At 38.0% G+C, this 14,207-nt stretch overlaps 1 protein-coding gene across 2 annotated transcripts in view; it reads left to right on the plus strand.

Annotated features, from left to right (window-relative positions):
* Positions 1-14,207, plus strand: part of EVC2 (EvC ciliary complex subunit 2) — a 157,463-nt gene that overhangs the window by 10,111 nt on the left and 133,145 nt on the right. The window contains exons 1-3 of one of the 2 annotated variants that reach the window (XM_031943200.1): positions 2,858-2,912; positions 3,762-3,937; positions 12,325-12,491. In XM_031943200.1, coding sequence (XP_031799060.1) covers positions 3,934-3,937; positions 12,325-12,491 — 171 coding nt within the window. In that variant the 5' untranslated portion in view covers positions 2,858-2,912; positions 3,762-3,933. Of the gene's footprint in view, positions 1-2,857; positions 2,913-3,761; positions 3,938-12,324; positions 12,492-14,207 lie in introns of those variants that run through there. The other variant, XM_031943199.1, reaches the window with a different exon arrangement.

The raw sequence follows: 14,207 nt of genomic DNA on the forward strand, positions 1-14,207 counted from the left end.
ACCCTGAGAACTTTGTCACATTTTCCTGCTCCCTAAAGGACTAACTTATTTTGCAAGCCCTTGAGGTAATGACATGAAATATAGAATAAATTTTATTTAGCAATAAAAAGTAGGGGGAAATCCCACAAAAAAGACTGAAGGAAACCTGTTTTCCACAGGGATCCAGAGAATTCTGTTGAGTATAGAATTAATTATCGAGTGGTTCAGAGAAAGTAAAATAACCGTTCTTTATGGTACCTTCCCCAGAGACCTAGCCAGTCACCCTTGGGAAGAATTGCCAGGAGGCTGTGCCCCTGGAGACCCACAGTGGGATTCACAGCACCAGGAAAAGGGCCTGTCCCCTTTGGATTTTCCATGGTCTACCCTCTGGCTTGACTCCCAGGAAAACTTCCCTGTGTCTCTTCTCCACAAAGTGTTAGCAACTCTCTTATAGTGAAGAGAGCCAGAGCCAAGGAGATTTTGCTCAAAGCTGTTTGCTTTGAGATTAAGTGATTTAAACTTGGGTGACTTGAACTTTGAGTGTCAAAGGATAATGGAAAGGTTTAAATGAGCATATGAGAGCTAGGTACTACAGTGGACAGAGCCCAGGTCTTCAAGTCAGGAACGGTTGAATTCAAACCCAGCCTTGCATCCTTTCCAGCTCTGTGACCCTCATCAAATTGATAAAATCCTCTGCCTCGGTTTGCCCTTCTGTAAAACTGAGATAATTACATCTCCCACTAAGGATTATTTTGAGAATAGAATACTTATGAAGAATTTAAAAAACCTTAATATACCTTACAAATTCTAGCTACATTTTACCCCCTACATTCTGAACTTTGCCTGTTTTCTCTCTGACTTTATCATGGTTTAAGATGAAACATAATGATTCCATCAAAAGAGCTAGATGTGAGTAGAGAGATATCTTAGTTGTACAACTGATGATGTTACTCTCCTTGAGCCCTAGTTTTCTTGTCTGTTAAATGGGAATATTACCGCTTGCAGAATTTACCTCAAAGGATTGTTATGTAGAAAACACCTTGAAAACTTTCAATTATGAAATAATTCCATCTGCTCTGCCAGAACACTCTTAACCCCTGGGCCTTTCCACCTACCCTGAAACTACATCCTACAGATGTGTAGAATGAGGATGTAACTGTTGTTCTGTGCTCTGCTCCATTGAGAGCACATCTGGGATATTGCATTCCCTTCTGAACTTGAGGAAAGCCATAGAAGTAATTGAAGGCTTCCAAGAAGAGGGCCTCCAAAATGGTGAAGGCCCTTAAAACCATTCATCCCGAGGAAGGAAATCAAGAAGATGGGTCTGAGGCTTGTGGCAATTCAACAAAAGGACTGGGGATGTTGCTTAAGAAGACACACTAAAGGAAGCCAGATTATAGTAGTTGTCAAGTGTTTGAAGAAATTCCATTTGGAATTAGGGTTTGTTTTATTCTCCTTGACCCCAGAGAGGAGAATCAGTTTGGAGCAATAAGTGGAAATTTTAGAAGTGGATTTTTGGTTCAGTGCGAGGTTCCATATCATTGTTGTCCTTCAGTCATATAAAACTCTATGACCCAGTTTGGTTTGTTAGCAAAGACACTAGAGGGGTTTGACATTTCCTTCTCCAGCTCATTTTACAGATAAGGAAACGGGGTAAAGTGACCGGCTCAAGGTCATATAGCTAGGAAGTATTTGTGACTGGATTTGAACTTGGGAAGATGAATCTTTCTAACTCTAGACCTGGTACTCTATCTACTAAACCATCTAGACTTCTTCCAAATCATCCAAATCTTCCAAAAGTTGGCTGTCTGAATGAAAGAAACAGGAGTATTGCAAAAGTGACTGAGATTCATTCCACTCAAGGGCTACCACACTTTGTCCCAGAACCTTAGTACAATGTTAAACCACTTTTTATCATCTTCTAGGAAACAGCCTGATTATTTAAGGAATGGTATTGAGAGATCCTAAGATATGGGGGTCTTTGTAAGATTAACTTGGAAAAACCTGTGCTTGATTCTTATAATTCACGTTCTTTGTCAAGGAGGAACTTTCTATTCTTGGAGCATGTTATTACTCTATCTCATCCATAACTGGTGGCCATAAAAGTTTTTAGAACATCCCAACTGGTGATGATGAAACCGGGCAGATCCCTTTGTAAACCACTTCACTTATTAGAAAAATGCCCTCTTCCACTCCCCCCACACACACAATGCTCTGAAATCTGACTCCAACTTGCCTGTGAAAGCTCATTGGATCATTCTAAGACAATGTCCTTTCCAAGTCTTCTTTCTTCTCAGCCTCAATCTCAAGATATTTTGATAGATGTTTGCTTCTAATATAATCATGTGAAAATGATTGGTAAAAAATTACAGTTTATATAATGAACTCTCTCTTTATAGATATAGATATATAAAATCTAGTACATTTATGAAATAAAGTACACATTCATATGTTATATATACTTAAGGGATACATATATTGCATGATATATATATATATATATATATATATATATATATATAATTTAATCTTGCATTATAGTAAAGCTAAAAGAAATATGGGCAACTTGATATATCGATGGACCGAGTGCCAAGGCTTGAGTCAAGAAGACTCATCTTCTTGAGTTCCAGTCTAGCCTCTGTCTCTTAATAGCCATGTGACTCTGAGCAAGTCACTTCACATTATCTCAATGTCCTCATATATAAAAATTATCGAGAGAATGACTCTAACATGCCAAGAAAATGCCAAATAGAGTCACAGAATCAGACACAAGTGAACATAACTGAACAAGGACATAAAGAAATGAAATGTTGCACCTTATGATTTATAGTCAGTGTAATATATTTTAATTGATTATTTTGTATTTTTTTTAATTTAGGACTGTTCCTATAAGAGGTTGCTTCATCTAGAGAACTACCATCACAATATCACAGGTTTGTACTTTTGGTTGTTTTAATTCTTAAAAGACGATGACGTAAATTCTCAATAAGGGTTTAGAAATCTGTCTTGCCCAGCAGTAAAATATGAGAGCAATGGGGTATGGGAAGAGGGGAGGGGTGACAAAAGAGAGGGCACATTGGGGGAGGTAGTGATCAGTAGCACAACACTTTTGAGGAATGACAGGGTGAGATGAGAGAGAATAAATGGGAGGGGGGAATAATTAACAATAGAAAATGTAAAAATAAATTTCAAAGCAAATTACTCTGATGGACTATTATTGTTGTGAGAAATGATGAGCAGGATGCTCTCAGGAAAAAAAACCAAAAACCTGGTAAGTCCCCCACGAACAAAGGGAAATACACTGTATACAAAGTAATAGCAACATTCTGAGATGACCAGATGTTAATGACTTCATTACTCTCAATAATATACTCATCCATCCCTTCTGAAGGACTCATTATGAAAATCCTACGCATACCCAGAGAAGGAACGGATTGACTGTGTGTATATATAGGCTGAAGTATTCTCTATTACTTTCTCTTTCTCTCTTTATTTTTCACTTAGTTTTTCTTGAGGGTCTTTAATTTTCATTAGGATAGGAGATCCATGCTTTCTTTCACAACTTGATTTTTATAGAAATGTTGTATATAATTTCACATGTGGTTATTTAATTGTGGGTGGGGTTAAGGCAGAGAACTTAGAAATCAAAAACCTTAAAAACAAATGTTAAAAATGATTTGAAGGTAAATGGGGGTGGGGAATACTAATGAAATATAGATAAGAATTTGAAAAAAGAGTGACATTGCTAGCCAGCTTTTCCTCTTGTCTCCTTCTCACCTCAGATCCATTTCTTACTGATCCCTGGTCAGTTCTTAGCATAGCTGAAGGAGTACTGGATTTGGAGTCAGAAACCTGAGGTTCATTCTTAGTCCCTTGCATCCCAGCACGTAGGAGAAGGATGACTTCTTGGAGTATGCATCGTAGAGTTGATGGTACTGAAGAGCATCTACAAGGATGAGTAAGATTTTAGTGGAAGGATCACTCAGAAAAGGCTTTTCAGTAAGGAAAATGGGACACATAGCATTATCACCCTAGAATTTCAGCTGAACACATCAATGGATTCTGTGTAAGAACGATATCTCTCATTATTCAATGGGTTCTCGCAAATGATTGAAGTCTATTCACTAATTAGCAGAAATCTAATTACCCAACCACTGTAGAATTGGGGAGGGGGGTCACTTATGAATAGACCATGATGACCGAGTTGGAAATTATAATGAAACGTGATGAATTCATCAAGTCTTTGTTCCCTTCTCGTAGGTGTAGACATTGCTTTCTGTAGCCTCCAAGTTGGCGGTAACCTCAGAGGCAATCTACTCCTGAAGCAGGAATGTCACCTATACCATCCTGACAAATGTCCTATCTTTCCCCAGTCACTTTGACAGCACATTACACTTTTGTACTAGCCTAGTGATAGCTAACATCCTCTCCAGAGCTCCAACTTGTGGCTCCTCCTTTTGCCCTCTGGAGCTACAGAGAACACATTTAATCTATCTTCTACATGGCAGTCCTAATCTCCCACCAGTTTTCTCATGATATTCAAATTTTCCCTTATTTGCTTGCATTTATTCACCTCTGAATGCATAAAATACCCAAAGCAAGTGTTTTCTGTTCTGAAAGAGCCTTGATTATGCTCAGAAGGTGTCATTGAAATAATGAGATACGTTCGAAATCACAAAACAAGCAGATTTGTATGTGGCATCCACTTTCTCAACTACCTGTTTTGTCATTTTTTTTCTTTTTTCTCCTTTCTTTAGCAACCAAGCTCTTTTAATTGTTTTAAGTGTTAAAGTTAGCTGAAACACCAGAAATCGCGATTTTACTTCTCAGTAGTAAAGGTGACTTTAAAATGTCTGGAGTAATGCTTATCCATGTTTTTTTCTTTTGAACATTGGTTATAAATGGGGTGAGGAGATGAATGCTTTGGGGAAAGAACTGGCAAAAACTCCAGCCCATCATTGCAGGAGGGAGTAGAGATCCAAAGAGACTGTCGTACATAGAATGAGATGTACCTAGATACCAAGGAAGGGCATTAGGAGGTAAAAAATGTGTCAGGACTGTTTCATGTTGTGTCCTTCTTTCTTAGAGCCCCCAAGTTGGGGTGACAAAACATTCCATTGCTTTCTAGAGCCCCCACACTGGGGTGATTAAAATATCCTGCTTTCTAGAGCTTCCACACCGGGGTGATTAAAATATACCTTCCTAATGGAGAAGTGATGAGGCGGGACTCCTGAGGATGGTGGGAAAATGGAGTCTTTTATTTCAAGGGCTGTTTCCTTTTTATAAGGTAACAAAAGCAACACTGATCATGTGGACCACATAAACAATTTGCTATTGTACATAGATTGCCACCTGATATCACTCTTCCACCTGCTATCACACTGCTTCAATCTCAACATGGGTTGTCACCGCCCCCTGACTTCTGGGAAGGCCCAGAGCCCTTAGGGGAGGTGGGGAGCTGAAACAGACATTATTAGCAGGTTCCCTCTGGGCTGAAGGGTCTTATACCTCACCTAGAGTTTCCCTACTGACTGTGACTCTCTACATGTAGATAGTCTTTTTTTTATTTTACTTTGTGATGGAAATGCTGGTTTGATTTCTTAAGTTCAGAAGAAAATAATAATAAAAAAATAAATGAATGAATACTGAAAATGGGAAGAAAAAAAAAGAAATAACTGAAGTTTCAAAAGGACTTTCCAAGGAGTTGACATAGTTAACCCCTGGATTTGCCTTTTACTGAAGCTAAGTTGTAAGTGGAGAGTGGTAAATCCTGGAGTCAGCACAACTCCATCTGGCCTCAAACACTTACTAGTTGTGTCCCCAAGTCACCTAACCATAGTTGCCCCCCCCCAAGGCAAATTCAATTCTAAGTCTATGTCTGGAAATTAGGTCTCTGGAACTATTAATTGATTCTTCAATCAAAGTGCTCGTAAAAAAAATGCTCGTTAAGCATCTACATATGTCAGTCCTTTGCCAGGTGCCGGGGACACAAATACAAAGAATGACACAATCTTGCTTGGCCAGGTGCTCACCTTCTCATGAGAAACACACCAAGTATGTGGTTCTGGTTTTATTCTCTAGGTTTTATGTATTTGTATTTTTTATAGTCATATATTTATAGCGTGCTATATGCAGTAACTGATCTAATATATATAAATACCAATATTTGGGCATATTTCTGCGTATTTTACTTGCACATGTATACATGCATACAATATAAATACAATATATGTGTACATTATGGATTTCTCAATATATGCAGATCTTATATGTAATATAAAGAAAACATGTACCCGAGTAAAAGCAGTCAGGTGCATGTTTGAAAGGGACTATACTCTCGGTACCTTTTCATATAGCAGAAAGGCTCCCTACAGAAGGGCTTGCTTGAGGAACAGTTGGATAGGAGAAGATATTTTCTGTAAACAGGCGAGATACAGAGCACAGCTCATTCAGGGGAGGCAGCCCCACTGAGGTTGGCCAAAGAGTCAGGTACAAGGACAGATGTGTAAGAAAAGGGGATGGAAGCAACAAGGGAGGAAAACTCCTCCTAACTCTGAATAGGGCTGGCTTATTCCCACCTGCACCTCCACTTTCTGCTGCTCTCCTTCCAACTGAATGAAGAACTGGTTAAAAGTATGTGTTTCTTCATATGCAAAGTAAAGGGGTCACATTCATGGATTTCTAAGTTCCCTTTCAAATCCACGGGCTTGTGGGGCTCTGCAACTTCTCTTTAGCACCAATAGTTTCACATGTATTTTAAATTCTTTAAAAACCAAAATTGAGTTATATACCTAGCTGTGTCTTTTATTTTTTTTAAATGTATTCAATGAAAAAAATCTTTTAGTAAAGTTTCTTAAAAGGGGCATTTCAAGTTACAAAATATTGATTTGGCGTCTACTGATGAAAACTTTGTGGGGACTTCAGAGTTAGTCATGCAGCATGAATTTTTTTAAGGGTGTGGTATGAGCCAGGAGGCAGGTAGGAATCACAGTGGATATGGTTCTGGGTCTGGAGTCGGGAAGATGCATCTTCGGGAGTTCAAATCTGGCTTCAGACACTTAGTTGTTTTGTGATCTTGGGCAATTCACCTAATACCGATTGCCCCAGTTTGCTCATCTGTAAAGTGAGCCAAAGAAGGAAATGACAAATCACAGAAGAGATCCCAGTAGTAGAGTGAGACATTCCTGGATGCCAGGCAGGTCACCAGGAAGTAAAAAAAATGTGAAAATTGTTTCATGTACAATCTTTTTTTTTTCTATTCTACTTTGTGATGGAAATGCTTGTTTTATTTCTTAAAGAAATATAAAGAAGAAATGTTATATAAAGAAATATTATATAATAATATAATATAATAATAAAGAAAATATTATATAAAGAAGAAAATTTTTAAAAAGATACAAAAGAAACAATTGAATGAATGTTGAAAATGGGAAGTAAAAAACAATTGAAGTCACAAAGAGTCCCAGACAGGACTGAACAAGAGCAGAACTCAACAATGGTAGGAAACCAAAGAGTAAGACGTGACCAAAAAGGGAGCATATGACAACAAAAGTACCAAAGTGTAATGTGTTAGGAATAAAAGAAAAAGTAACACAGTGCTATAAAAGTAAAGTATAAAAGTATATATAGATATAGATGTAGATATAAAAATATAAAAGTATAAAAGTATATATATATATATATGGGAGGAGGATGAACCATGGTTCCCATCCTCCCTCAGGTCATTGGTGTGGTTAAATAATTATCCATCTGAAAAGACTCTTTAAAAAATTTTCTGAAAAACTGAATTGCAGCCTATCTCTTAGGGAACATGTAACATAGAGATGAGAGTATTGTCTTTGAGGACGAATTTAGAGTTTAGAGACACTTGGTCACTTTGTAGCTATGTCTGATTCTTCATGATCATATTCCTGGTAAACACTGGAATGTTTGCCATTGCTTCATCGAGGTCATTTCCCAGATGAGGAAACTGAGGCAAACAGGGTGAAGTGACTTGTCCCAATAAGCTGTGTCCACACAGCTAGGAAGAGAGCAGATTCAAACTCGGGAGGTAACTCCAAGCCTGGAACTTTCTGCATTGGGTCACCTAGCTACCAAAGGAAGGTAATATAGCAATAGAACTGAGTATAGTACTTAATCTTTCATGGTAACAACATCAGAGAGACGCAAACTGAGAACTGTGTGTGTTCTCTGATGGAAGATTGCCCTAGGTCTCAGAATGAGCAAAGGTTTCCTGGAGGAGGTGGAGTTGAAGTTGGGATCCAGAGGATGGGCAGGAATTCCCAGAGGTAAAGAGGAGGGGGGTCATTGTGACTAGAGTTGAGTACACATAGAAAATACCCAAGAGACAATGAAGAATTCAATGGTTTCAATTGAAACCATTCAGCTCTCTATCTCTTTTGTGCCCTTCACCTAGTTAGCATTTCTGGTTGGTCCGTTTTGGATTCCTTGCTGAATACAATGACAATATGGTTCTCCTCAAGATCAAAAATAATTCTGGAATGCCCCCATTTTGTCCAGATAATTGAACCATGAGTTTGTCTCACTGAATTTTGGCTTCCTGTTTATTTATAGCACCATTGGACCCAGTTCATAAATCAAAATTTGTCATCTTTCTGCCCTCTTTGCCATATGACTTAGCCAGTATGTTTATTATTAGTTTTATATCTTTTATGTTGTATATCACTGTCATTTCTTGAACCTGCCCCAGTGAAACTTTGTACAAACACTTAAGCCAAAGTGATTAAATGCTTGCATCTGGTAGAATGTGCATTATTTCTTTCCATCACACCCCCACTTTCTAATCAACAGAGAAATATTTGTTTCTTCGCTGGCTCTCTGAAACGAAGACCTTGTATCTCTTTGTGATAAACTGCCTCTGTACTGTCGGCCACCCAGATCTTTTGAGAGTGGCATTTGTCACACTATCATGCAAGAAGATTAATGGTGGCTTATTTTACAACAATTCTGTGAGGCAGAAGTGTGCTATTGTTAGCTTGACTATCCTGCTGTATAGATGTATAGCCCCACGAACATGGATTGACTTGTCTAGGTATTCTTATCCTATGCGTGCATCTTTCCCATCCTCTCCTATACCCCCAAGGATTAGGTCATAATGCTGTGCCCCATTTCAGCTCTGATGATTTAGTATCGCCAACAAGCAGTTTCAGATTTTCTTTCATCCTTGTCTCTCGGGGCTCAGTAAATGTGCTGGCTACATATAATCTCTCTTAGAAGATCTTAAAATCAAATTGCTCTGTTGCATTGTAACTTTATTTATAATATTATATAGATTTATGTATATATGTATAGATTTATTTCATAAGTTTTATTTTTCATTAGATATATATGGCATTATATTTCCCTAAAAGAATAGAGTTTTCAAACAAATAATGTGAAACATTTATTGTAAATGTTTAATACTTATAATTGTATATCTAGAATAACCTACTATTGCAACCCCATGTCAATAATTATTATGCTATGCTCTGGGTGATGAAAAGAAGGGTCATTTAAATCCTTGGTTCAAAGTAACATTCCCAAGTTCATGGTGCTGCTAAGTATTGGCTAGAATTTGGGCGCCAGGTATCTGATTCCAGGGCCATTCTTTTCACTCCATCTACAATTATTCCAAATCTTCTCTTCCTCTCTCAGAGCTCTTTCACTTCCTTCTTTCCTCTTTCTCTTAGTTGAAGATCTCACCTTTTTTCTTACTTACACGGTCTAAGCCATTCCATCTTAACAACTTCTCCAATTCTCTTCATTTCCAAGTCCCTTAATGTTACATCCAACCTATTCCCCCCCCCCTCCACTATTGCCTCTGTCAGTATCTGACAATATGGTAGCATTAGTCCTTACCAGAACCATTTGCTGCTTATATGTTCTTTTAAAAAGCATTTTATTTACTTTTCTAGTAATCTAGGTGATTTATACTTTGGTAAATTATCATCTATTTATGTTAGATTGTCAGGTTTATTGTTATCCAGCTGGGCAAAATTTCTCCTAAGTATTGCTTGACTTTTCTCTCCATTTGTGGTGATTTAACTTTTAAAAAATGATATTGGTAACTGGGTTTTCTTCTTTCTTTTCTTTTAAAATAAAAGAATCAAGGGTTTATTTTACTAGGTTTTTTTCATAAAACCATTTCTTTGTTTTATTTTGAGTTAAGGTTCAATAGTTTTCTTTGAATTTTATTAATTCTTGATTTTCAGGATTTCTAATTGGGTTTTTTTTTTAATTTGTTCTCAAGTTTTTTTTTTTTAGTTGCCTGCCTAATTCACCAATCTCTTCTTTCTCTGTTTTATTCATGTCAGCATATCAAGTTTTACAAAATTCCTCTAAGAATTACTTTGGCTGTATCCTCTAAGTTTTCATGTGTTGTCTCATTATTGTTATTCTCTTTGATGAAATTGATTTTTTTCCTGTGGTTTGTTGTTCCACTCTGCGAATTTTTAGTTTTCAATTGTCTATTCAAGGTCTTTAATGACTTAGGACTTAATATTTCTGCCTTTATGCATTTGATTATGAATTTTTATGCCGTACTACATGGTCTTGCTCTTATATTTGCTACTTTAATTAGGTCCCTTGCCTTTCAAAAATGCAACCTTTCCAGATCTGCTGCCTCCATGTATCTAAGTCTGTTCCATCATTGAATACTGTCACTAGATCCCCTTTTAGTTCTAATTACCCTATATTTTCCTAAATTTACCAAATGCCTAAAAGTAATCCATCTACACTTGCTGCCTCTCCTTCATCTCTCCTTTTCTGCTCCTCAGTTCAGTGCATTGCAGTCTGACTTCTGACCTCATCACTCCACTGAAATTGTTCTTCCCAAAGTTCTTGCTGACCTTTGCTCACTCAGGAGCATGCTTCCCAGCCTCCCTTCTCTATTTCCTGCCTATGCTCTTTCTCTCTTCGGGTCCTCTCATCTCCAGGCTTTCATGACCTGACTGTCTCTTCATTCTCTTTATCTTCTTGTTCCTTCTCCATCTTCTGTTCTGGCTCACATCTATGTCCTCCCCTAATGATGGATGCTACCTGAGGTTCTGTGCTGATCCCTCTCCTCTTTTTTGTACATGCTCTTCAGGCAGCCTCATCAGTTCTCATAGATCTAACCCTGATCCCTCCACAGATGCATCACAAATCTGTGTGTCCGGCTTCCCTGATGGCATTTTAGATGCTGTAAAGGCTGCCTTAGAGACATGCAAAAAACCAAACTCGCATTTTCCATGAACCCTTCCTTCCTCCTTTAGTTCTCTTACTGAATGCTTCAGCTCCAAGTACAGTTCAAACCTCTCTCCTATACTTCCCCTATCTTTGCAACAGGGTAGGCAAAATTGAGGTCTACTTTGTCTGCTACAAAATGGTCTGGGGAAAGGGATGCTGTCAGATTCTGCAATCACAGGAAGATGATGATTGGGTGGATCCCAGAGTGCAAGCTCTTGGGTCACATTGTGGCTAGTGAATGAGTAAGCATGGTATTCTCTGCTGTGCATTCACAAGGAGCCCTCTTGGCTTCTTGATGTCTGAGACTGTGGAGGTACTTGTAATTGCTTCATTTTGGGGACATTATTCTGATTTTGGGAAGATTCTGAAAATTACTAAGACTTGGGTAAATGTCTCAGTCTTTATCTTGTTGACACCAAATTTGGTCTGGTTGACTTTTAATCAAACCCTTGAGGTATACCCTCTTCCAACCGTGATTGAACACAGTATACAGACTAATTTAAAGAAGCAGGACAAAAGATATGCATGTTGTATTTTATTGCTTTTCCTGTTCCCTACTTTCATCATTGGGAGGGAAATTAAACTGCATGTATAACCCCAGCCCAGACAATTTATTTGTGAATAACTAATCATGGATGTCACCTAAATATTAGTAACTGAGGCACAGAAGGGAAACTGAATGAACTGAGTTGGGTAAATCATTCCCATCAATCATGAATATTCAGATGATGACAGACATAAGGACAGGCAAACTTCCTTTAGATTGAGTCTTGGCAAGTTTGCCGACCTTGTCTTAGTGAAGGGAACCTAATCAATTGGGCTCCAATCTAATACCAAGTGCTGTTATGTTGACTTATTTGGAATGGCAAAGCCATTTACAGCCCACGAGGCTGAGCATGTCACCTGAGTTCTCCATCATTCTCTGAAAAATGGAGAAAATAATCCTTAAAGCCTTGCCCTTAAGTGTTCTTTGGGGAAAGCCACTGTGTAAAAACTTGAAGCTCTCTAGAAAAATGAATCACTGTAATCTGTAGTTCTGGCTAATGCCATGCTTGACTGCAGAGTTTACCATGGTATCCTTTTAACTCATGTTGTGACTCATGTGTGGTTGAATTTTAGCTGAAGGGCCCCTTGGAACAGGAAAGGACAAAAGAACTGAGGATTCTGACGTGCTCCTGACTTCAGCAGCCTCCGATGAACCTTGGAGTCATTCAGTATTTTCTCTGATAAGCTCATGGACCAAGAAAACTTTATTCAAAAGAGATTCTTCTATCACACACAACCTGGTCAGTAAACCATTTGACATATTGAAAATCGACATTATTGCTCCATTGTTGTACAAAATGTACTCCAAAGAATCACTCTATGGCACCCCTCTACTGATACATAATGCCCATTTACTCTTCAGAGCATTCTTGTGGCAGTTACAGGGAGACAGAGGCAGCTCAGTAAGGAAAATACTATTGACAATTAGGGCCTGCCAACTGTAGGACGGTGTGTCTCATGGATTCCTGGGGATCTGGGGGGAGAGGAGAGAGTTCAGTGTAGCAGATCTCCAGATACTCTTCTGTGAAATGAGGGTACCATTGTGGATAGACAATTGGACCTGGATTAGGAAAACCCAAGTTCAAATACAGTTTCAGACCCTGTGTAATCTTGGCAGGTCACTTAACCTCTTTGCCTCAGTGTCCTAATCTGTAAAAATGAGCCAGAGAAGAAAATGGCACACTGCTACAAGGCTTTTGCCAAGAAAATCCTAAAAGAGTCCTAGAATCACGCATGACTAAAAACAGCTAACCATCAACAACACCAAAAGCCAGGTTAAACCTGTTGACTTCTAATGTCTCTCTGGTGAGGCAGGTGAGGCAAGCTGTAGGTCTAAAAATCTGGGATGCTCAGTAGCAGCCAATGGGAATCTTCCCTTAATGTTGAGAAGCATTTGACTAAAATGATGACCTGCTATAGGAAAGGACAGTTAGGCAGAGAACATTGCCTTAGGTGGTTAATTTTGGAGGCAGAATCTGAGAAGGTCATGTCTTTGATACCACAAAGCTCAAAGTCATCAAGTTAAAGTTGCCGAACATATTAGTAGCCTCATTTTAAAAGTGGGCAAATTGATTCTTATAGGGTGAAAGTGAGTTTTCAATGGTAATATATGTGCAAAGTCTAAAATAGCCAGCTGTGCCTTTTCCTCCGTATTATTGATCTCCCATACACCGGCACTCAGTTTCTGATCTCACGCAAAAGCAAAGAACAATTGAGCTATCTCTTACAGGCCAATTTTTTTTCAAGTTATACAACTTATATATGTTTCATAACTAACTAAATATATTTCTGATAGAGATTATGATGATAATGATATTTCCCATTTAGATAGTTTTAAGATTGACAAAATGCTTTCCAAAAGTTTTCATTATTTCATTTTGAATTTTATTTCATATTGAATTTTGAAATAAAAAAGAAATAAAGGAAATTCTCTGTCTTTAATTTTACATTCTCATTACATAAGTATTTTGGAATTTACATAGTGCCTGCATAGATATTGTCCAATTCTGTCAGCAAAACAGTGCTGACTTGGAGAGATTTGGTATTATTACCCACATTTTTAGGCATCTAAAATTCAGGGGAAATATTAAGTGCCCTGCTATAGTGGAGGAAACATTAGGTTTAGAGTCAAAATATAAAGCAGTATTGGAACTCTGATTCATTGGCATTGAGAAGTCCTTGGTAAAGAAACAGCGTCTACCAATGCATGTTGGCATTTGTCACTGAGTTTTACAGAGATATTTAGAGTACTTTAAATAACTTGCCCAAAGTCACAAGCATCTAGTGTCAGTGCTAAGACTTGAACCCAAATCTTCTTGACTTTGAAGTTCACTCACTTTCTATATACAACATTCTCAGAATACTTAGGTTCAAATCAGGACTTTTCTGTGTATTTTGTGAATGGCACTGATCATAATATTTCATCTCTCTGAGTCTGTTTCCTCATTCATAAAATT

The sequence above is a fragment of the Sarcophilus harrisii genome, chromosome 6 (genome assembly GCF_902635505.1).
Source record: "Sarcophilus harrisii chromosome 6, mSarHar1.11, whole genome shotgun sequence".
Taxonomy (NCBI): domain Eukaryota; kingdom Metazoa; phylum Chordata; class Mammalia; order Dasyuromorphia; family Dasyuridae; genus Sarcophilus; species Sarcophilus harrisii.